Raw genomic sequence first — 27,989 nt, 5'->3', positions numbered from 1 at the left:
TTGTTATAATATGAAAGGGCCACTGCTTGTGGGGTAGCCGCTTAATCGTATTCGTGTTGAGCTCCCAGACCGAGAGCAGTGTAGTTGTGTGGGTAAAAGGTGATTGGGTAGTTGTGTGGGTAAATGCAAGGTAATACATTCTGCTGTTGACGAGCTAGCTCTGCTTAGAAACCTCCCCATTGTTACAACACAGCATGATAGGCCTAACTACACAAAGTGTTCCTGTTCCATATAACAGCAAAATACTCTTAGTCCAATTCTTGCATATTTCCAGAAATAAAATGGAATGATAAAACCGTTCGGCTACCACGTCCTATCCTATATCAAACAGAATAGGCTGGATTCGAATGTTTTTGTTGGTCTGGAAGACTGCCTGCGGGTTGGCACAGCCTGGACTCGTTTTGATTGGTCCCGGCTCGCATTCTCTGAATAACCTTGCCGCTGCCGTTCTGGCCTCATACCCATTGAAAACATGAGCCCCACACTATCCCTCGCCGGACCCTTATTTTTTATCTAAAACAACCGGTGTGCTCACCGAGACAAACACACCAGTTCCTAAGAAACTCATGGAGAATTTGGACACGGACACACAATGGCTCGCTTTGTTAACCCAATCTGCAAATACTGTGAAATGTGTACCTGGCCCTTTATTGACCCGCCTCATATAGCCTCCCATTTTCTATTTGTCGACCTCTATTAAACAGGCTCACATTTTCCGCATTACATAAAGTTAGCCAACATAAATGTAAAAACATAACACAATCAACATACACGAGTTAACATAAAATGGTTGAATGAGTGATTCAGGAAGAGAAAATGGCTTCAGCTATACACAGTAGCCTATACTGTTAATGTGTTTAGCCTTGGCAAGTTTCTCTTCGACAGTACTGTTGAATAACCTGCTTGGATTTCCCTTTGTGTGTGTCTGGAGGCTGTGGAATTCCCCCCAAAAGTGGGCCTCTCCAACAGTTGGAGATCTAAAGGAATGTGCTGAAGGGCAAGGTTAGTCTTAGCCTGATGACGCACACTAAATCCTTCCGTTGATCACTACATACTTCACTCTGAGACTGCCATCATTGACGTTGCTTGTGGTGATGAGGGGCGCAGTACAAAACAAAGTCATCAGCGATTGGATTGTTTCTAACCAATCAGAGTATCAAAGCCAATGACGAATTTTCAAACTGCCACTTTACCCAAGTGTGTTCTTTCATCGGTTTGGCCCCGAATGTGTTCACATTTGGACAAGGGTTGGGGAGATACTCAGATCCAGACCCATTGTGGAGAAGAAACTAATATCTGTGGGCGTGGTGTAGTAGCATTTGACAGCCACAAGGAGTCTGGCAAGCCAGGCAAGGTTAGTCTGGCCTGATTCTGTGTTCCTATTAAAGTGCATAGCTAGCTATACACACAGCCCTAAAAGCACTGCAAGTCATCAGTAACTGTTGTGCAACAATGTGTTGTTGTAACTAATAGATGGGTTAGCTGACAACATCATGAAAACGATGTGCATGCTTCAATGGGGCAGAAATTGGAGTTGTTGTAATTCTGGATGGTCAGATAACAACCAACAATGCCAATAAACTGCCATGTGGGGAATTGTGATTAATTTCAGCTACTTTAATCTTGTTCTTGATACCATGTCTTGTTTTGAGGTGTTTTGACTGATTTCACGTCAATGCTAATATGGCAGAAATTCGCTAGCTAGCTAACCAACAACTGTAACAATGTATTTGACAGACAAGTTTTCATTGTGCAAATGTTTTTACAATTTCCAATAAACGTTGGAGACTAAGTATAGTTTATATGTTCAACAATCTAATCCAAACCCCTCGATTTTGTCGCTAAACAACAAATCCGTCTATATAAAACCAATCAATGGAAGGTGAAGTTGCTGAGTTACTGATGTTTCTGGAATGTTGAACACCTTACCATGCGAGTAGATTAGCTAGGTTTTCCAGCGTGTGTATGTAAGAAAGAGACAGAATACTGGCCTGTTTCCAACAGAGGAAGACAGGATTCCAGCTTCGTCGTGCAGACTGCTTTAGGCCAGGGAAATGAAGACCTCTGCTGACCATATACATGTTGATGGCACACTGTGTCATTACATGAAGGACAAGTGTGCCCCTTGACATGGTAATGTGGTGTATTTCTGCAGTCCCTGTTTTAAAAGTGTTGTTATTATAGACAGATCGAATTCACCGCTCAGAGAATTCAAAGACAGAAGCTTGGTTGTGAGAGACCTCTGTGGTTTGTACTTAGCCTACTTCCTTGTTTGTTAGTGATTTGCAATGGCTTTTAGTGAAGCCATTACCTCTTCCTCATCTAATAGTAAATGGGTCTCAACCACAGTTGCCTTTCCTGTCTCTGCACCTTTTTTACTGACCGGATGTGTGTTGTACTGTACCAGTTGGATATTGATTGCCTTTGGCACGTTGGTTGTTTTGCTCATGTCCATGCCAGTGAAGGTTGCCTGAATTTTAATATGTATTTGCTCAAGGGTGTGTGTGTGTGGGGAACGGCTTGCATATGTGACTCTCTTTCTCGCTTACTCCTCCCTGCTCTCTCTCCTCCCCCTCTCCACTGCTCTCTGGCAGCTGCTCTGTGTTGTGTTGCTGGCTCATCTTGCACAATGGGGTTAAAAACAAGTCGCTGGGATGCCTGGCTCTCTGATTGGCCCAGGGGCTCTGAAGCTGCTCCAATGGCGCCCGCCGATTCCTCAGCTCCGACCACTGCACTGGGGGAGCTGTGTTGGAGGGGGAGGAGGTGGCTGGTGGGGGAAAACAAGGCGGGGGAGCGAGCTACGTAATCATCTTGCACTCAAACTCTTCATTCTCCTCCTTTCTCTCGTTCTTTCTGGCTGTTTCCTCACTTAATGTTCTCTTTTCTTTGCTTTTGTGCTCTCATGCTCTGTCCTTCGCACTCTGTTCTCTTTTGTTCTGTCTCTCTTGGTCGAGGTCAGGGCTCTGTACAGGCCAGTGAAGTTCTTCCACATCGATCCCGACAAAAAAATTCTGTATGGACCTCCCTTTGTGCACGGGGGCATTGTCATGCTGAAACGGGAAAAGGCCTTTCCCAAACTTTTGCCACAAGTTGGAAGCACAGAATCGTCTGGAATGTCATTGTATGCTGTTGCGTTTAGATTTCCCTTCTGTGGAACTTAGGGGCCTAGCCCGATCCATAAAAAACAGCCCCAGACCGTTATTCCTTCTCTACCAAACTTTTACAGTTGGCACTGTGCATTTGGGCAGGTAGCGTTCTCCTGGCTTTCGCCAAACCCAGATTCGTCCGATTGCCAGGTGGTGAACCGTGATTCAGAGAACGCGTTTCCACTGCTACAGAGTCCAATGGCGGTGAGCTTTGAACCACTCCAGCCAATGCTTGGTATTGTGTATGGTGATCTTAGGCTCGTGTGCGGCAGCTCGGCCATGGAAACCCATTTCATGAAGCTCCCGACGAACAGTTATTGTTCTGACATTGCTTCCAGCTGCAGTTTGGAATTCTGTATTGAGGGTTGCAACCAAGGGCATGCCATTTTTACGCGCAACGCACTTCATCTCCTGTCTGTCCCCTTCTGTGAGCTTGTGTGGCCTCCAACTTCCTGGCTGAGCCGTTGTTGCTCAACGTTTTCACTTCACAATAACAGCACTTACAGATGACCAGTGCAGCTCTAGTAGGGCAGAAATTTGACGAACTGACTTGTTGGACAGATTGTATCCTACGATGGTGCCACATTGAAAGTCATGGAGCTGTTCAGTAAGGCCATTTTACAGCCAATGTTTTTCTATGAAGATTGCATTAATGTGTGATACATTTTATACACCTGTCAGCAACGGTTGTGGCTGAAATAGCCGAATCCACTAATTTAATTTACGTTTGTATTTGCAATGTTTTCCCCTCAAATGTGTGTCGGGGACAATAACAAGCTCAAGGTCAGAGTACTGACGGATTTGCCTTGGCCAGCTGAAACATTGCAAAACCTTGTGCATATTTCTGACACGTGTTTACACAAAGGGTGTTGTTGCACCGCCAAGAGCAAATAAGGAAGATGAATAAACTAAATAGGAGTCAGACTCTTCAACACCTACCTACCCACTGCAGCTGCCCACTTTTGTAATACGCAGCTGAAAACAAATGGGGAAATGGCTCACTGCTGCCAAGTTGTTCCTGCTCTAGCTGCCGCCTCCTGTGACCTGGAACTGAGGTTCCTGTTGGGGGGAGGGGTGCCTTTTTATTGCCTTGCTTCAGATTTGTCTCCTTCCCAAAACTGGTTATGGCTGAGTTGGAGGTTAGGCAGCACTAGCTGTTCCATTTACTTTCTCTTCACCAACACCACGCAATGGTCTAAATGTTTTCACTCATCCATGCTTGCTTTATTGAATAGTGTATATTGTAATTTTTGTGCCTGTTTTAAATCATTTGTATCGTTGCATTTCCTGAGCCCAAACAGAGTAGAATTGGTGGGCAAACGACTCTGTATTGGTAGCCCCTGTGTATAGCCTCACTACTGTTATTTTACTGCTGCTCTTTATTTATTTGTGCTTTTTTATTTTTGACTTATCTATTTTTTTTACTTAACACTCATTTTTCTTAACTGCATTGTTGGTTAAGGGCTTGTAAGTAATAGTTTCACTGCAAGGTCTACTACACCTGTTGTATTCGGCGCATTTGACAAATAAAAATTGATTTGATAGGCTAAACCCAGGAACCTGAAGGCATGTCAAAATGGCCGCTGTTTTCTGTGTGACGCTGCGCCTGGTCTAGCGTTACCATACGTATGGGTTTTCTGATGAACATCAGCGCGAGGTGGAGTGAAGGCTGACCGTCTGTCTCGCTGCATAAGCGAGACTGACGTCAGCTAAAGGAAGAAATGGAAATGTCATGTAAATGTGTTCGTCATGGGAGAGAGAGAGAGAGCGAGACTGCTTGATGTTATGCTAGAACACGGGCTTATCTGACAATGAGTGGTCAGGCCCTTGTTTCGTTCTTTTGCTCAGGCCTCTGCGGACTATTTCATGAAGTACAGGGAGTGTATTAACTAAAGAGACTGTTACTCAGACTCACTGCCTTTTTCATTTATTTTAATTTCTCCCTTTTTCTATGTGAAAATTCCACCCCCGACACCCATGAAGCAGGCTGATGCAAAAATAGAAGGCAGACATTAGTGAAGTGACCACAAGTCAAGCACTGTGCCCAGCCAACAAGTTCCAACAAATGTAAGAAAGTAGCCATCCCATGATGAATGTGAACTGTTGTTTTGTATGGCCCTATTATTAACATTACTCTAAACAGATGGTTTGCTACCTCAACGTCGAAAAGCAGACTCAATGAGCAGCTCTTGTGTCAGTCTGACTAATAGAAAGTGATAGGTCAGACTGAGATGTTGTGTACACAAAAATCCATATGACGATTAAATTGCCTGAATTGATGCATGAATGTTAGTTTTAACAATGTGCTCCACAGTTTTTATTTGAATTACCCTTTAAACTATTATCCATCAATTGTCCCATTTAACAATCACCCATAATGAACGACATCAGCAAAATGCCTGCGATATGTGATCGTTATGGTCGGTGTCGATAATCTTCTGTTTATCGTCCCAGTTCTATTGTGAACCCAAACCAGCATCTCTTCCCTTTCCCTCAAGCTCTCTTTCTCTCTCCTCTTCTGCCCCAGTGGACAGTGGCTTGGTTTGTTTGCTTCCGAAACAGATGATTGATTTTGTGACACATTGGCCCTTCTGTCGGCCTGCTCCCTTTTATTTTTCCATTGTGTCCCCCTCAGCCCCACTCTGGTCCCGGTCCATTCAGACAGCTGGACATTGTGTTAATGGCAGGCTGCAATGAGCTTCTCGCTGCTTGACCGCATGGCATGAGAACCGTCAGATCATGATAACGGTGTTCTGATCTGATGACACAATGGCTGACCAAAATTGGAGTTGAAATCGCAGTTTAGCCATTTGACTTTGAGGCGCTGTCTCAACAGATAGCCTATATCACGATATCAAAAAAAGAATCAGTGTTGGGACTCAGTTCGTTGGATTATTAACATGATATCTCGTCTCAGTATCCCATGTTTTCTTTCAGGGGGTTGCTTTTAGCAGGAGGTTGGGTGGGGTCCTATTTGATGCAGAAATGTTTTTCTGCTTTGTAATTGTGTTGTTAGACCAGGAGACTGTCGCTGTGGGGAACAATTGGGTTGTGCGTATAGCAGACAGTTGTGATATTCAAAGAGGATGAGAGAGATGGAGGAGCTGTTATTATGCATACTGAACTTTTTCTCTCTTTCTCCTTCTGGCACTTTCTATCTCTCTCACTTTCTCTTTCCCCCGTTATTTTCATGTGGAAGGGTTGCATAAATGACCAGTGACTTCTGCCAAATATCGTGTGGGATTCCAGAGAGGAGCTTTACTACATACCTGCTTCAAGAACCTTAGACTCTAATTTTATTTTCTATTTTTCTAAAAACAGAAAAATATTTCTTATTGAGGCCTTCATTTCCTACTAGTTTCCCAGAATCTAGCTATTCCTCTTTTGACCAATGTTCTGTTAGTGATGTATTTTTTTTAAACGTCACATCACCCACCGCAGATGTTCTTTCAATGCAACTCAGCCAGTACCATGTGCATCAAAATGTAAGCTCCAGGGTTGAGGTCAATTTCAATTCTAGTCAATAGCAGAGGTGCATGAAGATGCCCCATGCATTTGCCACAAATTCCTCATTTAGCTAAGTTCGCCGTATTGTACCTTGCTGTCTTTTACTATTTGTTGTTGTATGGTTATCAGCAGAGTATACATGATCTCAATGTTGGCTTCAAGACAATGGCAGTTTGAAAAAAATACAAAGTAGATTGTGCCGATTTGTTGGGACATTTAAACCATGTCGTGCGCCATAGTTTAAAAAGAAGTGGATTGTGCTAAAACAATGACTCCAAGAATCAGATTCTCCAATGTCAAGTAGCTGCAGTTTAAAAAGAAATCCCCCAGTAAAACATGCATTGCAAGGCTATGCCCAGTATTAAAGCACTGAAGTTTCGAAGCATTGAAACGCCAGATGATCCACCTTGTCATTTCAAGTCTTTCTCAAACGTTCTGTGTGTGCGTGAAGTGGCTTGCGTTGTGCCAGGCTATTGTCTTCTGCTTCTATTAAAAGGTTCTGGTGTAAAAATACATTTGCTAACTAAATGCTTATGCCTCAGCCACATCACCAAGGTTGAAAGTTTTGTACTTTTTTTTTTTTTGAATCAGTAATATGAATGCGACATTGAAGAATACACACAGCCGTTGTGGTGTGATTTTTGGGTGACAGAGATGTATTTTTTTATTCCACCTTTATTTAACCAGGTAGACCAGTTGAGAACAAGTTCTCATTTACAACTGCGACCTGGCCAAGATAAAGCAAAGCAGTGCGACAAAAACAATAGCGTTACACATAGAATAAACAAAAGTACAGTCAATAACACAATAGAAAAATCTACATACAGTGTGTGCAAATGAAGTAAGGCAATAAATAGGCCAATAGTGGCGAAGTAATTACAATTTAGCAATTTACACTGGAGTGATATGTGCAGATAATGACGTTCAAGTAGACTGTCAATTGGGCAAGAACCCGAAACCCAGCACCAATGCTCCTCAATGGCAACAGCACAAGGGCAGGGAGTGGCACTATTTACAAATCGAAGAACACATTGCCCAAGGAGTTTTCACTCTGTCAATTCCTCTTCTCCTCAACCTAGACTCCTAAAGCAGTGCTGAGGGGATTTCCAATTGTAAAAAAAACGTGTTCATTATGTCTAGGGCCTATTGAATGAGAGCACACACAGACCCGTCAGCCCATTTCCTGAAATATGGGTGGCTGTGTGCAGGGTGAGCGGCACGGCTGCATCACTTCGGTTTGTTATGGCGGCGGCGGGGTGTCTGTCTATGTTTTGGTCAAGCGGTGCATGGCTTACTCTGCCTGCTAGGCTGTTTCTAGGTGTTCAGCTGTTTGTGTGTGAGTGTTTGTCTGTAAACATCCTGTTTCCTCTACCTTCTTGTGACGGCTTACGTACACTATATCCCACCAGGGACACGTGAGCACCTAAATCATTTAAATATTAAAAGGAATCAAAATAATTTATTACCAGATGGTACAAGCACTTCTAGCAGAGCTCAACTGTGTCTGGAGAGTGAAAGAGGGAGGGGAGTGAAGGACAGGCAGGGAAGAGAGAAACAGGAGGAAGCGGGATGGAGGGAGGTAAAGGATTCCTCTGTGCTGTTCAGTTTATCACCCTCACAGACTTCTCCAAAATGGCCTCTTCTAGTGAAGTGAAAAGACTTTGAGCCCGCTGGTAATTTGAGGCTGCTATTCAAGGCTGGGGGGAGCAAACAAGGGAGGGAGGAAGGGGGAGAGGTAAGAGAGGCCCTTCTGGAATATACCTCTCTGTTCATTGTTGTTTTGGAACGAGGCCCAAAGGTGAACTCCCTTTGAGGCCTCGCAGGGAACCAGTTATTTCTGTCCCAAAAATGTATCTCGCTTTCTCACTACTAACAGTCAAGTTGTTTCTAATAAGCTCTTATTTTCTCTATGGCACTGGCCATATGCTATGGGATTTCCTTTTTCTTCTTAAAGTCAGTTACTCTTAACTCTTTGTATGACATTACATAACTTTTCCCTAAAGTACAATTGTACATACTAGAAAGACAATCCCCATCCAAGCAAAACACGGGTCGGTGTTTCTTACTGCAGCCTACTGTATTTGCACAAGATAAATCCTTTTATTGAAAAGAAAAGTAACAAAGTCCCTCAGATTTAAAGGGGATTTCAACTCAGTGTAAAATTGGAATGTTCTGTACCGTAAACACTTTGTATATTGTTCTTATCAAACCAAACACAAGGTTTGAATCTGTTTGTAGCAGAGCAACGCACACATCTAGGGCCACACCTTTCCACTATTGTATTTGGATTGATGTTTTCTGGGCAACAACCACTTTGAGAAAGAGTGCATATTTTTCCGCAGTCGTCACTGTTCGGCTAGAAACTACCCAGAGTTAACTGACCTTGACGTTATGAGGGAGCTAGGCTATTAGGTAATCCATTGTTGTTGCCTAGATGCTGGTAACTAGCCACTGGGAATGCATGCAAGCCAGCGTTAGCGTAGCTAAGGGACCAGTTCAGAAATGCCATGCATCTCAGTACTTTGACAAGGCTACCAATTACTGGACTCACCCCAGTAGAACAATGCGCTTTATACAAGGATGTGTCATAAAGTCTGCGTGTAGTGTCGTCTTCATTGTGCAAACCAATATTAGCTGCATTATCGCCAGTGTTACGTGTTAAAACCACTTCCTCGTGTGTGCGACAGTGTATGTACCTGCGCGCGCCCTCATGTACATTTGAGTACGTTCACGTAATTTCATGACTGTGAGAGTCAGTGATTTTAAGATGAACTTTCTCTATGCCAGATCCTCTCCCGCTCCCTGCTGCTGGGTTCACACGCTCCCAGGGCTGGTTCTTCTTTCTGCAGCCTTAGTCTGCTGCCTGCCTGCGAGGTGGCTGGGCGGATGAGACAGAGCCGCGAGAGAGTCAGAGGGGTGTTGCTCAGTGTTCCAGAGTTGTTGTCGTGGTGTATGGATCATATGACAGCCGGCTGGATGACTCACCCTTGTGCTGTGTCTGGGCAAACACTGCCCCCGCTGGTTATCATTGGTACTGCACACGGTGAGGAGGCGAGAGAGAGGCCCAGTTAGAGCTCCCACTGTAGGGGTGGTGATTGGGGGATCTGTCTGTTGTTTTTCTCTGGATATATAGCACCACTGGATATATAGCATCACTGGATATATAGCACCACTGGATATATAGCATCACTGGATATATAGCATCACTGGATATATAGCATCACTGGATATATAGCATCACTGGATATATACAGTGCCTTGCGAAAGTATTCGGCCCCCTTGAACTTTGCGACCTTTTGCCACATTTCAGGCTTCAAACATAAAGATATAAAACTGTATTTTTTTTGTGAAGAATCAACAACAAGTGGGACACAATCATGAAGTGGAACGACATTTATTGGATATTTCAAACTTTTTTAATAAATCAAAAACTGAAAAATTGGGCGTGCAAAATTATTCAGCCCCTTTACTTTCAGTGCAGCTAACTCTCTCCAGAAGTTCAGTGAGGATCTCTGAATGATCCAATGTTGACCTAAATAACTAATGCTGATAAATACAATCCACCTGTGTGTAATCAAGTCTCCGTATAAATGCACCTGCACTGTGATAGTCTCAGAGGTCCGTTAAAAGCGCAGAGAGCATCATGAAGAACAAGGAACACACCAGGCAGGTCCGAGATACTGTTGTGAAGAAGTTTAAAGCCGGATTTGGATACAAAAAGATTTCCCAAGCTTTAAACATCCCAAGGAGCACTGTGCAAGCGATAATATTGAAATGGAAGGAGTATCAGACCACTGCAAATCTACCAAGACCTGGCCGTCCCTCTAAACTTTCAGCTCATACAAGGAGAAGACTGATCAGAGATGCAGCCAAGAGGCCCATGATCACTCTGGATGAACTGCAGAGATCTACAGCTGAGGTGGGAGACTCTGTCCATAGGACAACAATCAGTAGTATATTGCACAAATCTGGCCTTTATGGAAGAGTGGCAAAAAAGAAAGCCATTTCTTAAAGATATCCATAAAACGTGTCATTTAAAGTTTGCCACAAGCCACCTGGGAGAGACACCAAACATGTGGAAGAAGGTGCTCTGGTCAGATGAAACCAAAATTTAACTTTTTGGCAACAATGCAAAACGTAATGTTTGGCGTAAAAGCAACACAGCTCATCACCCTGAACACACCATCCCCACTGTCAAACATGGTGGTGGCAGCATCATGGTTTGGGCCTGCTTTTCTTCAGCAGGGACAGGGAAGATGGTTAAAATTGATGGGAAGATGGATGGAGCCAAATACAGGACCATGCAAAAGACCTGAGACTGGGACGGAGATTTGTCTTCCAACAAGACAATGATCCAAAACATAAAGCAAAATCTACAATGGAATGGTTCAAAAATAAACATATCCAGGTGTTAGAATGACCAAGTCAAAGTCCAGACCTGAATCCAATCGAGAATCTGTGGAAAGAACTGAAAACTGCTGTTGACAAATGCTCTCCATCCAACCTCACTGAGCTCGAGCTGTTTTGCAAGGAGGAATAGGAAAAAATTTCAGTCTCTCGATGTGCAAAACTGATAGACATACCCCAAGCGACTTACAGCTGTAATCGCAGCAAAAGGTGGCGCTACAAAGTATTAACTTAAGGGGGCTGAATAATTTTGCACGCCCAATGTTTCAGTTTTTGATTTGTCATTTTTTTTTGAAATATCCAATAAATGTCATTCCACTTCATGATTGTGTCCCACTTGTTGTTGATTCTTCACAAAAAAATACAGTTTTATATCTTTATGTTTGAAGCCTGAAATGTGGCAAAAGGTTGCAAAGTTCAAGGGGGCCGAATACTTTCGCAAGGCACTGTGGCATCACTGGATATATAGCACCACAGGATATATAGCACCACGGGATATATATATAGCACCACGGGATATATGTAGCACCACGGGATATATGTAGCACCACGGGATATATGTAGCACCACGGGATATGTAGCACCACTATATATATAGCACCACGGGATATATAGCACCACTGGCCTGGGCGTCACTTTGACATCTTGGTAATTTAGCAAACCCTCTTATCCACAGCTTACGGTCAGTAACCCATCGAGCCCTGGTCAACAGTAGTGCACTATATAGGGAATAGTGTGCCATGCAGACCGACTCCACTCCTGGCAGTCATTGCTGTTGTAACAAAGCCAATCTAGGTGGTGCAGCCTGCATGACTCAGCATACTATGTGAAGTATTATAGGTGGCTCTTTGACATTTCCCGTGTGTGTGATTGTGCCTGTGCTGCATGCGAGTGTGTACGGGAACACATGCCAAAGAGAGCTTCTTGTAATGAACACTGGTTCCTCATCTAATTTGAGTTTTGAACACTCTTTTGTTACAAAGCTGTTGAAGTATCAGATGTTAGTTTTGACCGTGTCATTGCTGTTACTATTCTTATCCAACTTGCCTAAGATGAAGGCCTATAGGTGCCAACTCATGGTCCTGAAAGTCACGTTCATTGTTCACACACACTTACAGAACATGACCAGCAGTTTGCCAGCGTTGTTTTTGTTTTTGTTGAGAGGGTTCTTTGTTTAGTTGAGGCAGAGTAATGCTGCTTCAAACTCTGTAGTCCTTTTTAGGCTTGTTTTGTCAAGGACTCGCAAGGATTTAGTATGACCTCTGAGTTGGGATGACTCACGATAGTTCATTGAGAATCCAAATGGTCCAGTGGTGTGTCATCAGCGGGGGACGCAGCTTTTTGCTTCATTGCCAGCTTGTATCTATAATGGTGTTTTGACCATGGAGGTTTTGCCTGGATCCTGCTGGGTCTTTAACAAACTCCCTCAGAACTGTGTTTGCTGACTGTTCACTTGTTACTTTTGTGTGTGGGTCTGGTGTCTGTGTTTTTGGTGTCTGTGTTTTAGGGCTGTGACGGTCATGGAATTTTGGACTAAAAGACACTCTACTCGGCTCCTGACTGCATGTGCTGCTGCAGGGAGGGGGGCGTTGCCTCGAAATCAAATCTAATTTATTTATATAGCCCTTCGTACATCAGCTGATATCTCAAAGTGCTGTACAGAAACCCAGCCTAAAACCCAGCCTCGACAACTGAAAACTTGTTTGCTTAAACACCTCGCTTGTTTCAGCAAGGAGCAACGGTTTCGTTAAGTTGGAGAGTCTAGTCCATGTTAGAGCAGAAACAGACTCAACTGCACAAATGCCTATAAATGCTGGGTGTCCCATCTTCAGTCACCTGTTCACTCCACACATTTATTAGAATAAAACATGTATATTTTTTTATGTTTACGTTTAGTTTATATTCATGACGGCCTTTATCCATAACCGTCTGTTATACGGTAATTGTGCCAACCCTATGTCTGTGTGTAGGTAATTGTGCCAACCCTATGTCTGTGTGTAGGTAATTGTGCCAACCCTATGTCTGTGTGTAGGTAATTGTCTCACTATTTACCTCCCTCTTTCTCTCAGGTCTCCCCATGTCCGTGAGCCGTCGGCTGCGGCTTTGCGGCACCCCACCCCTAGAGTGGTCTGTCGCTGCAGTTCGGACCCCGTGATCCCTCTCCCCCCCCCCTCCCCTCCCCCTCCTTCCTCCTCCCTCCCCTCCCTCCCCTCCTCATCGCTGTGCAGGACGTCATGAGCATAGTAATCGCGCTGGGAGTCACCACACCAGAAACGTCCTACTCAGATATGGCTGCTGGATCAGAGTGAGTACCGCGCGGGGTGGGTGGGTGGAGGGCGGGGTGGGTGCGTGGAGGGCGTGCGTGCATGAGTGAGTACGTACCGCGCGGGCGGAGGAGGTTTGGGGGTGAGAATGCACGCATCCTTCTTCACCTTCTAGAAGTAGACTTGTTAACTATGGTGAAAGCCTTTCTCTTGCATTGTAAAAAATGAACAAGGTGGAAAAACCTTGCACTGATTCACTCAACCACTACATACATCACATACTGTAACTGAATAGTGATGATGCCAAGGCTAAATCAGACAAGTATTGAAATAGGAGCCCAACAGTCCACTGTTCTGCAGAACACTGTTAAGAAATGTCCCCAGAAACCACAGGGAAATGGAACCTGAACCCAGCGCTGTTGCTACACTGTAGGTAGGACAGATGAAACGGACCTGAACCCAGCACTGCTGCTACACTGTAGGTGAGACCGATGAAATGGACCTGAGCCCAGCACTGCTGTAGGTGAGGCAGATGAAATGGACCTGAGCCCAGCGCTGCTGGATCAGGCCTCCTTCCCCCTCTCCATACATGTCTTCTCCTCCTTCTCCCCCCAACCTGACTCGGGGGGGATTTCACTTCACATGGAAACAATCATAAACAGAAAGCAGACAAGACATTTACAAAAAAAATCTCCTGCTGGGATGTAATATTTTCTTGTTTGAGATGGAGCGTTATGACATTTGAGATGATAATTCGGCAGCGCTTCCTGCACCAGGACTGTAGTTGTTAGATGAAAGACAAGGTTGTTCTCCTCTCCCACCGAGACCTCTGCTAAAGGGCAACGGGGGAGGTGCATAACACGCCAGGAATCATGGCGTCCGACATTCCATTTCCTGAATGGTCATCATTCTCCCAGGCTTTCCTTGGCTCTTGGGGGATGTTTTGGGCTGTGGTGCCATCTAGTGTACAGAACAGGCCTGGGAGATTTCACCCACTGGTTGTTTACAAGCTTAGCTGCTGTATAAGTGGTTGAAGAAATGGCTTTCATCATAGTTAGACTAAACATTTAGTCTTTCTAGATAAAAATGTTTCTTCTAACTTGACCCATTATCTGGTTGTCTTTCTATCTTTAACTTCTACTTTTCTCCTGCTCGCTCTCGCTCTCGCTCTCGCTCTCTCTCTCTCTCTCTCTCTCTCTCTCTCTCTCTCAGCCCTGAGTCAGTGGAAGCAAGTCCTGCCGTGAACGAGAAAAACTACCCCAACCACAACTGTGGGAGTGCACACAGTCATGGGTATCGAGGACTGCCATATACTGTGAGTACACGGCTCTCCTCCTCTATCACTATTAGTCTCTGTTCTATACTTATATCTATCTTCACTCTAATTATAGTCTCTGTTCTATACTTAGATATCTACCTTCACTCTAATTATAGTCCCTGTTCTATACTTAAATATCAACCTTCACTCTAATTATAGTCTCTGTTCTATACTTAAATATCAACCTTCACTCTAATTATAAACCAGTCTTTGTTATATACTTAGTTATCAATATTTCGGTCAAGTACCTTTTTGTAAGATGATTTTTTGCAGAAAACTAAATTAATTAGTCAGTGTGAGAGCATGTAAAGCCAGTACGGCTGCATGTGGAATCTTAGGTCAGAGGAGAAGGATTATCCCTTACTACACGGCAGTCTCACATATCCTAGACAAAACAAACCAATTCAAGTCAGCGCAATGTTGGAACTCTGTAATGCTGCTTGACACGTTCACACAGCGCCGCCTTGCGTTTTCAGCTAACAGGTTGTATTGTCATGTACCATTTGGTTTGTCCTCATTTTCATTCGTCTTCCATTTTCCGTTTCCTCTTCCTCCTTTTTTTGTGCCTGAACACCTGTTGTTTGAAGATGCAACAGTCTTCCGTTGTGTGTTGTCAGGATCACAACTATGGCGCACCCCCTCCCCCCACCCCACCCGCCTCCCCGCTCTCCCAAACCATCATTCCCCGCATGGAGCTCAACCCCGCCTCCCGCTACCATGACAACGCCACCAATGGCGGCCAGGAGGAGAACTCTGCCGACAGCGAAAGCTCGTCGGAGGAAGACGGGGCCGTGGCCAGCTGGTGCCACTGCAGCCTGACGCAGGATGGCTTCCTCATCAAGTGCGAGAGCTGCAGGTGAGATAACGTGTTCCTGAATACACTCTGTTGATGTGTAGAAGTGCCAGATGATTTTATACGTTAGCTATATTTGTGTGCGTCGCCTCTTCTATTTGTCTTACATGAACACACAGACATAGTATAAGTCATATATTGATATAGCAGATCTGCAATTTCCAGGTTGTAATATTGTTCTGTGATTTCAGGGGGCTGGACAGAAGGAAAGGACTGTATGGCCAACGCAGGAAACCAGAAAATGTATCAGGTATTGTGAAGGGTACTTGACACAGACTGCATAACATGCATCTTAATGTCCGTCTTCCAAGTATGGAACACGCATACAGCCACAACATTAATGCTTTGGCAGTACGTACAGTTGAAGTCGGAAGTTTACATATTAAAACTTGTTTTTCAACCACTCCACAAATTTCTTGTTCAAACTTTAATTTTGGCAAGTCTGTTAGGACATCTACTTTGTACATGACACAAGTAATTTTTCCCAAATTTTTTTACAGACAGATTATTTCACTTATAATTCTCTGTATCACAATTCCAGTGGATGAGAAGTTTACATACACTAATACGGAACCCAAACCGGCGTGCGCCATCGTGCATACATTTATTTTGTCCCCCCACACCAAACAACATGCAGGTTAAAATATCAAAACAAACTCTGAACAAATGATATTAATTTGGGGACAGGTCGAAAAACATTAAACATTTATGGCAATTTAGCTAGTTAGCTTGCACTTGCTAGCTAATTTGTCCTATTTAGCTAGCTTTCTGTTGCTTGCTAATTTCTCCTGGGATATAAACATTAAGTTATTTTACCTGAAATGCACAAGGTCCTCTACTCCACCAATTAATCCACACATAAAACGGTCAACCGAATCGTTTCTAGTCATCTATCTCCCTTCCAGGCCTTTTCTTCTCTTGACTTTATATTGCGATTGGCAACTTTCATAAATTAGGTGCATTACCACCACTGACTTCGTTCGTCTATACCACGTGGGTATAACCAATGAGGAGATGGCACGTGGGTACCTTCTTCTATCAACCAATGAGGAGATGGGAGAGGCAGGGCTTTCAGCGCGATCTGCGTCAGAAATGGAACTGATTTCTATTTTAGCCCTTGTTAAAGCAGAGGCTCGTTGGCGCGCACGAGCAGTGTGGGTGCAATAATTGAATAACATACTTCTTTTACAACACTCGCACACGCAATGCGGGTGGTATAGTCAGCCTGTTAGTTGACTGTCCCTTTAAACAGCTTGGAAAATTCCAGAAACTGATTTAATGGCTTTAGAAGCTTCTGATAGGCTAATTAACATAATTTGAGTCAATTGGAGGTGTACCTGTGGATGTATTTCAAGGCCTACCTTCATACTCCGTGCCTCTTTGCTTGACATCATGGGAAAATCCAAAGAAATCAGCCAAGACCTCAGAAACAAAAATGTAGACCTCCACAAGTCTGCTTCATCCGTGGGAGCAATTTCCAAACGCCTGAAGGTACCAGGCGTAATATTGTTTGTACAGATAAACAAGTATAAACACCATGAAACCACTCAGCCGTCATACCGCTCAAGAAGGAGACGCGTTCGGTCTCCTAGAGATGATTGTGCTTTGGTGTGAAAAGTGCAAATCAATCCCAGAACAGCAGCAAAGGACCTTGTGAAGATGCTGGAGGAAACGGGAACAAAAGTTTCGATATCCACAGTAAAACAAGTCCTCTATCGACATAACCTGAAAGGCCGCTCATCAAGGAAGAAGCCACTGCTCCACAACCGCCATAAAAAAGCCAGATTACGGTTTGCAACTGCACATGAGGACAAAGATCGTACTTTTTGGAGGAATGTCCTTTGGTCTGATGAAAGAAAATATAACGTGTTTGGCCGTAATGACCATTGTTATATTTGGAGGAAAAAGGGGGAGGCTTGCATACCGAAGAACACCATCCCAACGTGAAGCACGGGGGTGTCATCATCATGTTGTGGGGGTGCTTTGCTGCAGGAGGGACTGGTGCACTTCACAAAATAGATGCCATCATGGTGCAGGGAAATTATGTGGATATATTGAAGCAACATCTCAAGACATTAGTCAAGGTGTTGGAGTGGCCATCACATAGCCCTGACCTCAATCCTATAGAACATTTGTGGGCAGAACTGAAAAAGCGTGTGTGAGCAAGGAGGCCTACAAACCTGACTCCGTTAGACCAGCTCTGTCAGGAGGAATAGGCCAAAACTCACCCAACTTATTGTGGGAAGCTGGTGGAAGGCTACCCGAAACGTTTCACCCAATTTAAACAATTTAAAGGCAATAATTCTACCGAATACTAATTGAGTGTATGCAAACTTCTGACCCACTGGGAATGTGATGAAAGAAATAAAAGTTGCAATAAATCAATCATTCTCTCTACTATTATTCTGACATTTCACATTCTTAAAATAAATTGGTGATCCTAACTGACCTAAGACAGGGCATTTTTACCAGGATTTAATGTCAGGAATTGTGAAATGGAGTTTAAATGTATTTCGCTAAGGTGTATGTAAACTTCAACTGTACATATAATTTGCCACTTTGCCTCAACCTCATGTAAACGCCATGGGCCAGTTTTCCTGGACACAGATTGAGCATAGGCCTGGACTAAGAAGCTCAAAGGAGAATCTCTATTGAAGTAGCTTTTTAGTACTGGACTAGGCTTAATATTAGTCCAAGAAACCTAAGTGTTCACTGTTGACGGGCCCAGGTACCTGTGCATGCTCAAGTCTCTCTTCTTGTTTCTAGTGGGCGAGAGCAGTGCCACGGAGAGCGGCGACGAGGAGGTGTCGCCCGCCACAGTGTCCTACACGGCCACACAGCACACGCCCACCAGCATTACGCTCACTGTCAACCGCGTCAAGCGGAACAAGTCCAAGAAGAGGAAGAAGAGCACGGAGAAGGCCCGCGGAGTGCCCAAGGGCAAGAAGATCAAGGTTGGTACTAGGAAGCGAGGGCCCAATTAACACCGCAAAGAGTCCTACCTGTGTGCTAAATGCGAGGCATGCCAGGCAAAAGTGACGTGCTATATGTAGTGCTAGTGGAAGGTGCCAGCTGCCACGTGTGCTAAATGTAGTGCTAGTGGAAGGTGCCAGCTGCCACGTGTGCTAAATGTAGTGCTCGTGGAAGGTGCCAGACCCACGTGTGCTAAATGTTGTGCTAGTGGAAGGTGTCAGCCGCCACGTGGGCCAAATGTAGTGCTCGTGGAAGGTGCCAGACCCACGTGGGCCAAATGTAGTGCTAGTGGAAGGTGTCAGCCGCCACGTGGGCCAAATGTAGTGGTCGTGGAAGGTGCCAGACCCACGTGGGCCAAATGTAGTGCTCGTGGAAGGTGCCAGACCCACGTGGGCCGAATGTAGTGCTAGTGGAAGGTGCCAGACTCACGTGGGTCAAATGTCGAGCTAGTGGAAGGTGTTAGCTGCCACGTGGGCAAAATGTCGAGCTAGTGGAAGGTGTCAGCTGCCACGTGGGCAAAATGTCGAGCTAGTGGAAGGTGTCAGCTGCCACATGGGCCAAATGTCGAGCTAGTGGAAGGTGTCAGCTGCCACTTGTGCCAAATGTAGTGGTAGCAGCAGCAAGTGTTGACAAAATGCCACACGAGCAAAGTTTGAAAAGGGTCTGAGGGTCTGAAAAGTATCGCAAAGTTTCCTGTTTAACTTGCTTAGAAGGTTGATCTGATCGTACTCGTATATGTAATTGATAGTTTGATCAGATCAGATGATACTAGTGACTGGAAAAAACTGTGTTTTAATATGCCCAAAACATATGTTGTCAAAATGATTTTTTTTTTACATTTATTTTTTAAAGATAACTGAGTAAAAATCGTATCAGGAAAATAACTACTTGGCACACCCCAGCTGAGTATGCCTATTTTCGACCTCTCGAGGCCAAGAGAGGAATTGCAGTCTTTTTCTCGTGGCAGAAATAGTTATTTTTGGTACATTATTTTAGATTAAACTCCTAAATGTCTAAACGTTGAATACAGAAAACTTTGTTTTAAAGTTGTAAGTGGACTCTGAAATGTGGCCAAAACGTTGAGTAAACAAGTGTCTGTCTTTACAGGCCTTCAGAGAGGGTTCTAGAAAGTCCATGAGGATGAAGGTAAGATTCGTTCACTCCTGAGGCTCTTCTGTTTAGTTATATACCAATGTATACCACTACACATTTGAACTTCACAGCCTTGTGAAAGTATTCACCCCACTTGGCATTTTTCCTATTTTGTTGCCTTTTAACCTAGAATTAAAATATATTTGGGGAGGGATTTGTATCATTTCATTTACACAACATGCCTACCACTTTAGTTGTTTAGCTCAGTTACCTTAGCTTTCTTGGGGACAGGAACAGAGGGCCACCATTGTTCCTGTTCCCAAGAAAGCTAAGGTAACTGAGCTAAACGACTACCGCCCCATAGCACTCACCTACCTCATCATGAAGTGCTTTGAGAGACTAGTCAAGGACCATATCACCTCCACCCTACCTGACACCCTAGACCCACTCCAATTTGCTTACCGCCAGAATAGGTCCACAGATGATGCAATCTCAACCACACTGCACACTGCCCTAACCCATCTGGACAAGAGGAATACCTATGTGAGAATGCTGTTCATCGACTACAGTTCAGCATTTAACACCATAGTACCCTCCAAACTCGTCATCAAGCTCGAGACCCTGGGTCTCGACCCCGCCCTGTGCAACTGGGTACTGGACTTCCTGACGGGCCGTCCCCAGGTGGTGAGGGTAGGCAACAACATCTCCACCCCGCTGATCCTCAACACTGGGGCCCCACAAGGGTGCGTTCTGAGCCCTCTCCTGTACTCCCTGTTCACCCACGACTGCGTGGCCACTCACGCCTCCAACTCAATCATCAAGTTTGCGGACGACACAACAGTGGTAGGCTTGATTATCAACAACGACGAGACGGCCTACAGGGAGGAGGTGAGGGCCCTCGGAGTGTGGTGTCAGGAAAATAACCTCACGCTCAACGTCAACAAAAACTAAGGAGATGATTGTGGACTTCAGGAAACAGCAGAGGGAACACCCCCCTATCCACATCGATGTAAGGAACATTGCAATTTATTGCCCTGGCCACATCTGCAGTCCTCATGCCTCCTTGCAGAATGCCTTGGGCACATTCACGCAGATGAGCAGGGACCCTGGGCATCTTTCTTTTGGTGTTTTTCCAGAGTCAGTAGAAAGGACTCTTTACACGGAACCCAAACTGGCTGCGCGAGAGCGCTATCGTGCACCATCGCGCACCATCGCGCATACATTTATTTTGTCCCCCCACATCAAACGTGATCACGACACGCAGGTTAAAATATCAAAACAAACTCTGAACCAATGACATTAATTTGGGGACAGGTCGAAAAGCATTAAACATGCAAGGCAATTTAGCTAGTTAGCTTGCACTTGCTAGCTAATTTGTCCTATTTAGCTAGCTTGCTGTTGCTAGCTAATTTGTCCAGGGATATAAACATGTAGGTTGTTATTTTACCTGAAATGCACAAGATCCTCAACTCCGACAATTAATCCACACATAAAACGGCCAACCGAATCGTTTCTAGTCATCTCTCCTCCTTCCAGGCATTTTCATCTTTGAACTTCTACTGTGATCGGCATCTAAACTTTCATAGTATTACCACGACTACCGGCAAAACAGTTTGACTTTCAATCATCCACGTGGGTATAACCAATGAAGATGGCACGTGGGTACCTGCTTCTATAAACCAATGAGGAGATGGGAGAGGCAGGACTTTCAGCGCGATCTTCGTCAGAAATAGAAAGGACTTCTATTTTAGCCCTTGGCAACGCAGACGCTCGTTGGTGGCGCGAGCAGTGTGGGTGCAATAATTGAATAACATAGATTTCTACATTTATTTTGCGACGCACGCGACGTGTCCGGTCTGGTCAGCAGGTTGGTGTCCTAAGTTTTCATACCTGCGACCTTAAGACACTAACAGCTTACAGACGGAAGTCAATTAACGACTGTTCCACAGGTGCATGTTCATTAATTGTTTATGGTTCATTGACTAAGCATGAGAAACAGTGTTTAAACCCTTTACAATGAAGATCTGTGAAGTTATTTGGATTTTTACGAATTATCTTTCAAAGACAGGGTCCTGAAAAAGGGACATTCCTTGTTTTGCTTAGTTTATATTCTGAGATCATGTGACACTTCGATTGAACACAGGTGGACTAATTCTGTGACTTCTGAAGGTAATTGGTTGCACCAGATCTTATTTAGGGGCTTTATAGCGAAGGGGGTGAATACATATGCACGCACTACTTTTCCATAGTATTTTTTTTTTTAAAGTTATTTTCACTTCACTTCACCAATTTGGACTTTTGTGTGTCCCAATTCCATGAATTCCAAATAAAAACCCATTTAAATTACAGGTTGTAATGCAACAAAATAGGAGAAACGCCAAGGGGGATGAAGGCACTGTATGTGGGGGGGAGATTAAATCTTGTCATCAGTGCCACTTTGTGTTGCACCAGGAATCTATTGAGTGACCTATGTTCCATTTATCATTTAGCAATCACCTTATTATGGCACGGTGCAGGTGATCTAGAACACAGTGCATTACCCAGACACCCACCCATGATAACACATGGGTCTCTAAACATTTTTACATGGTATGGCTCCAAAGCAAGTAGAAACAAACACGTTGTAGACCTGAAATGGTCATTTTTGAAAAAGGTCTTAGAATGAAGGTGAATTTTTTTTTAAAGTATATTTATTTTTAACGACACTGCTCTGAAGTAAACACTCTCCTCCTACCCTCCCCCAGAACTCCACGACGGAGGCAAGCGCGGTGGACGAGACTACAGCGGAGGGCTGGGAGAGCCGCATCCGCCAGTGGACGGACCAGTACGAGGAGGCTACAGCCAACCAGTACAGCGCCGATGTCCAGATGCTGCTCCAGCTGCACCGTGCCGTTACCGCCGAGGGCGTGGCGAGTGAGACTACCTCACCGGCCCAGGTCAACGCCTCGGCGGACGCCATGGACACAATTAACCGTACAGAGCTGGCGTGCAACAATACGGTGCTGGGCTCTCAGATGCAGTTACAGCTGGGGCGGGTGACGCGTGTGCAGAACCACAGGAAGGTTCTGCGGGCGGCAAGGGATCTAGAGCCAGACACCCTGATCATCGAGTACCGGGGCAAGGTCATGCTGAAACAGCAGTTTGAGGTCAACGGACACTTCTTGAAAAAGTATGCATTTTCTGAAATAAAGCAAAATATTAATACGCTGTAAACTGCACCAGTGCTTTAAAAATGTTTTATGGAGGAAATGTATGCTGTATTCAGGATAAACATCAACACTGTAAAATATTATGCAAAAATGCACATTTTGATATTGTTTTGACTTTTTTTTTTTTAGGCCCTACCCCTTTGTGCTGTTCTACTCCAAATTCAACGAGGTGGAGATGTGCGTGGACGCACGGACATTTGGGAATGATGCACGCTTCATCCGGAGGTCCTGCACGCCCAACGCAGAGGTCAGCCATCTTGGTTTTGTTTGTTTGTTTTCTTCAAGAAATGCATTGGGTTCATCTCAATCGTCTCTTCCTTTCCTCATCTCCAATCGTTAGTTCAATTCACTCATCTCAGGTGAATTTAGGTCAGTCAATCAATCAAATGTATTTATGAAGCACTTTTACATCAGCCAAGTTACAAAGTGCTATATAGAATCCCAGCCTAAAACAGTAAGCAATGCAGATGTAGGCCTCACCTATCCAGATCTCTAACATCAGTGTAGATGAAGGAGATGAGGAGAGCAAGGCCACTCAGGACTATTGAGACGCACCCTTCTAGAGGGAAATGGATACAGTTATGATTATATCTCCTAGATAGAAGACACTCCTCTGTCTCCTCTCCAGGTTCGGCATATGATCGCCGAGGGCATGATCCACCTCTGTGTCTACGCTGTCACGCAGATCCCCAGAGACGCAGAGGTCACCATCGGCTTTGACTATGACTTCAATAGCTGGTCAGTGTCAATTATATCTATAAACGCCTTTTTACACCAGCAGTTGTCACAAATCACACAACAGACTGTTTCTCTCGTCTGTCTCTTGACTCCAAAGTGTCCAGCAAAGTGTGATCAAAATCCTATGTTTTTATCATTATTGCAGTAACTATAAGGTGGACTGTGCCTGCCACAAGAACAACCAGCAGAACTGCCCTGTGCAGAAGCATAACCTGAACCCGCGCGAGACCCTAGGCTGCCCCGGCACGGGTTCGCTGCCCCCACCCTCCCAGCTCACAGGGCACACAGGGGCAGAGACGCGGCGGCGGAAGGCCCGGCGGAGAGAGATAGAAGGGTCAGGCGGCGGCCCAGGACTGGGTGGGATGTCGGACGACAGTAACCAGCCGCCTGAGGAGAGTGGTGAGGTCCGGGAGACGCTGCAGGGCAACGGCAGCCTGGGCAACAGCGATGTTGAGGTGTGTGTGAATCTTAGTGCAAAGGTGTGTGTATACAGGCAGTTAATGTTGAGGTGTGGCAGTTTGTAATGGAATGTGATGCTGTCCTACTAAGACACATGGGGGTGTATCCACTGTGCAGTGAAAATGTCCCACATTTATCATTCACAATGTGTATGTGTGTTACAGGAGGGCCTCCTCAAGCAGGAGGAAGGAGAGGAGGGCGAGCTGGACCAGAACGGAGTCCTCATCTCCACTGGACAGGTATATGCTGCCGACATCACTGCTTTGACATCATTTCCTGTCACACTGACCAACCCACTGTCATAATATGGAATCATAGTATTAGTCTTCAGTTCGTAATCCACCCTCTCTCTCTGTAGAAGAGGACGTCTACCACAGGGGGCATAGATGAGCCCAAACAGGAGGGCCTGGATTGCGAGGAGTGGAGCAGAGGGAACCCCACAGGGAGTAACCCCACACCCCACCAAGCAGGGGTGGGGATAAGCACCCGTCGTGCAACTTGCGCGACTGTGAGTCGGACTTCCCTCCCCCTTAGCGCCACATTCTCTTTTTGAACTTGGTGTCCAATTTTCCAATTTAATTTATCCTTAAACAGAATCTCCCTCTCGGTCTCCAGGAACCATCCTCAGCAGCCGATGCAGACAAGACCCAGACGTCCGCCGCTCCCCTCCCAGCCCCCCTTGCTCCCCCCAAGCCTCCCCCAGCCCGCACCTCCAAGCCCCGGCCTAAGAGCCGTATCTCGCGCTACCGCTCCAGCTCGTCACAGCGCGCCCGGCGCCAGCGGCAGGCCCTGGCCCAGCAGCAGGCAGCCCTGGAGCAGGGGATGGCGGCTGAGATGCACGAGAGCCCCCTGGGGGCCCCTGGTTCAGAGCTGGGCCTGGTGGACGGGGCACTGGGAGTCGGGCAGGTCTTAGACGGAGACGGCCTGAGTGCTCTGAACAAGGGCAACCTGCCCAAGACCAAGAAGGTGAGAGGGATGGGCCTGGCTTCCAACCACATTTTTGGGGATTTAATCATTATTATTAATTGACTCTTTATTAAACCAGGAGAACTCTTTTGAGGTTAAGAACCTCTTTTTCCTTGCTGAATTACAGAATTATAGGCTAATATCAACACAATAAAAGTACCACACACAAACTTGACAATTTGTCCCTAAAAAGTCTCCCCCCACCCTCCAGTATCTGGTGACAGAGTGGCTGAATGACAAGGTGCTGGACAAGGCAGCCCAGCAGGAGGTGCCCACGGTGGAGCGGCAGCTGCGTATCACCACCGACCCCACGGTGCTGGCCACCACCCTCAACATGCTGCCGGGCCTGACTGCCTCGCCACTCATCTGCACAGCGCCCAAGCACTACGTGCGCTTTGGCTCGCCCTTCAACCCCGAGCGACGGCGCCGTCCCGTCAGCGTGGACGCAGCCTATGGCTCCTTCAAGAAGGTACCGGTGGAGAGAGACAGCGTTGTGGGAGTTGTCATAAAGTCAGTTATGGGTTCAATGGAGAATAGGGTAGATGGGGAAAATGTAGTGTAATGTGCAGCAGGTGCTCGAGAGGCTGTTGGTCTCCTTTCCCCTAAAGTGTGCACTTGTTCACTTCCCTTCATAAATGTGAAAGCGTTTCAGTATATTGTCTCAGGCTGATATCTATTTGTATCTGTGTTCAGAGATGGATCCAACAGGCCCAGTGCGAGAGTGGGCCGTGCTCGGGAGGCCTGGAGGACGGCACCGAGTCCACCTCCTCTCACCAAAGTAACAGCAGCAGCTCCACTCCCAACCCTTTTAAAGCAGGTATCTACCGCTTTTTAGTCTGTTCACTGTCTACTAACAAGTCTAGTAGTGTTTGTAATCTAGTACAGATCTGATTTCAAATACATTGAGAATTCGTTTTAGGCTGGGTTTGCACTTTTGGAACTTTTCTATTGGTTCCACTGCAACATCCAAACTCAATTAAGCACAGATACAATATTTGAACGGATTTTTAATAGTTTTGAAGCTACGTCTGGTGTAGTGTTCTTGCAGTTGGAGGTTATTTCAAATTGATCTCAAAATAAATGTTGATTCAACATAGATTAATAACCAATTGTTTTACCTAATTTGCCCTAATTAGTCAACCATGCACGTCATTTAATTTTAAATTAACTTAACGCCAAATGAAGATCCTTTTAATCATCGTCTGTTCAACCTCTCTTTCGTGTCGTCTGAGATTCCCAAAGATTGGAAAGCAGCTGTGGTCATCCCCCTCTTCAAAAGGGGGGAACACTCTTGACCCAAACTGCAACAGTCCTATATCTAACCTACCCTGCCTTTCTAAGGTCTTCGAAAGCCAAGCCATCTCCAATCCAAAGTTAAATCTAGAATTAGCTTCCTATTTCGCAACAAAGCATCCTTCACTCATGTTTGGCACATACCCTTGTAAAACTGACCATCCTACCGATCCTCGACTTCGGCAATGTCATTTACAAAATAGCCTACAATAACCTACTCAATAAATTGGATGCAGTCTATCACGGTGCCATCCGTATTGTCACCAAAGCCCCATATACTACCCACCGCTGCGACCTGTATGCTCCCGGTGGCTGGCCCTCGCTTCATACTCGTCGCCAAACCCACTGGCTCCATGTCATCTACAAGACCCTGCTAGGTAAAGTCCCCCCTTAGCTCGCTGGTCACCATAGCTGCACCCACCTGTAGCACGTGCTCCAGCAGGTATATCTCTCTGGTCACCCCCAAAACCAATTCTTCCTTTGGCCTACTCTCATTCCAGTTCTCTGCTGCCAATGACTGGATCGAACTACAAAAATCTCTGAAACTGGAAACACTTATCCCCCTCACTAGCTTTAAGCACCAGCTGTCAGAGCAGCTCACAGATTACTGCACCTGTACATAGCCCATCTATAATTTAGCCCAAACAACTACCTCTCCCCTACTGTATTTATTTATTTATTTTGCTCCTTTGCACCCCATTATTTCTATCTCTACCTTGCACATTCTTCCACTGCAACTCTACCATTCCAGTGGTTTTACTTGCTATATTGTATTTACTTCACCACCACGGCCTCTTTTTTGCCTTTTCCTCCCTTATCTCACCTCATTTGCTGTATATGGACTTATTTTTCTACTTTATTATGTTTGTTTTACTCCATGTGTAACTGTGTGTTGTTGTATGTGTCGAACTGCTTTGCTTTATCTTGGCCAGGTCGCAATTGTAAATGAGAACTTGTTCTCAACTTGCCTACCTGGTTAAATAAAATAAATAAATAAAAATCAGCATACGCTGGCACCTGTCACCGCAGATAATCTGAGGCTGTTGCTTTCTTTCCGCTCGCCGCTAAAAAGAACTGGCGGCACCCCCCAAGAAGCGGCGGTCCATTTACGGCCCAGAGGCGGAGGCGGCTCCACCACTTCCCGGCTCAGAAGAACACAGTCTGCTACTGCGGCCCCTATCACCCATCACTCCCCCGTTTCCCTCAGACCACCCCTTACTCAGCCCCGCCTCCTACGCTGCCCCCGCGCTGCTGGGTCGTTACGGCGACGAGGAACACCGGCTGTCCAACGGCTATTCACCGCTGCCCTCGCTGCCCACCAGCCGCTGCAACACGCCGCTGCAGTTTGAGGTACTGGGGACACGGAGAACGCCCCTAGAACACACAGACACAAATATGACATACTGAAATACACACACACACCTACAAAACGATGGGCCACCCGAACAGGAAAATTCAGCTTTGAACTACAGTGCATATACATGGTTGTTTTCACTGTGCTACCTATCTGTTTGTAGTGGTATTTAATGTGTCTCTCTCCCTCTTTCCTACCCATCCAGAACATATCATCTCCAGAGGCCTCTCCTGTGCACAGGCCGGAGTCCATCTCTCCAGAGGTAGGTACCCCACAGACCCAGAGCAGCTGTCAGAGCACTGAAGCCAGGGCTAGATGACTTTCACTTTAGTCTCCCGGGACAGGGAACACGTGCCGGTGAGGGCAGTTTTGTGTCACAGTGTTCATTTTGTAACTGTTCTCCTCTGCTC

General features: G+C 45.5%; 1 protein-coding gene across 3 annotated transcripts in view; it reads left to right on the top strand.

Moving 5' to 3' along the window:
• LOC118400583 (histone-lysine N-methyltransferase SETD5-like) overlaps window positions 1–27,989 on the top strand; it is a 34,609-nt gene that overhangs the window by 2,607 nt on the left and 4,013 nt on the right. Inside the window, exons 1-18 of one of the 3 annotated variants that reach the window (XM_052473960.1) lie at window positions 1,333–1,354; window positions 13,130–13,365; window positions 14,537–14,639; window positions 15,230–15,498; window positions 15,687–15,745; window positions 18,262–18,449; window positions 19,576–19,614; window positions 22,305–22,729; window positions 22,899–23,016; window positions 23,398–23,507; window positions 23,653–23,962; window positions 24,131–24,205; window positions 24,325–24,474; window positions 24,582–24,932; window positions 25,144–25,401; window positions 25,626–25,749; window positions 27,298–27,575; window positions 27,785–27,841. In XM_052473960.1, coding sequence (XP_052329920.1) covers window positions 13,295–13,365; window positions 14,537–14,639; window positions 15,230–15,498; window positions 15,687–15,745; window positions 18,262–18,449; window positions 19,576–19,614; window positions 22,305–22,729; window positions 22,899–23,016; window positions 23,398–23,507; window positions 23,653–23,962; window positions 24,131–24,205; window positions 24,325–24,474; window positions 24,582–24,932; window positions 25,144–25,401; window positions 25,626–25,749; window positions 27,298–27,575; window positions 27,785–27,841 — 2,985 coding nt within the window. In that variant the 5' untranslated portion in view covers window positions 1,333–1,354; window positions 13,130–13,294. Of the gene's footprint in view, window positions 1–1,332; window positions 1,355–13,129; window positions 13,366–14,536; window positions 14,640–15,229; window positions 15,499–15,686; window positions 15,746–18,261; window positions 18,450–19,575; window positions 19,615–22,304; window positions 22,730–22,898; window positions 23,017–23,397; window positions 23,508–23,652; window positions 23,963–24,130; window positions 24,206–24,324; window positions 24,475–24,581; window positions 24,933–25,143; window positions 25,402–25,625; window positions 25,750–27,297; window positions 27,576–27,784; window positions 27,842–27,989 lie in introns of those variants that run through there. The other 2 variants (XM_035797579.2, XM_052473961.1) reach the window with 2 other exon arrangements.

Source organism: Oncorhynchus keta, chromosome 21, assembly GCF_023373465.1.
Source record: "Oncorhynchus keta strain PuntledgeMale-10-30-2019 chromosome 21, Oket_V2, whole genome shotgun sequence".
NCBI lineage: Eukaryota > Metazoa > Chordata > Actinopteri > Salmoniformes > Salmonidae > Oncorhynchus > Oncorhynchus keta.
This window is presented reverse-complemented; position numbering and strand designations above follow the sequence as displayed.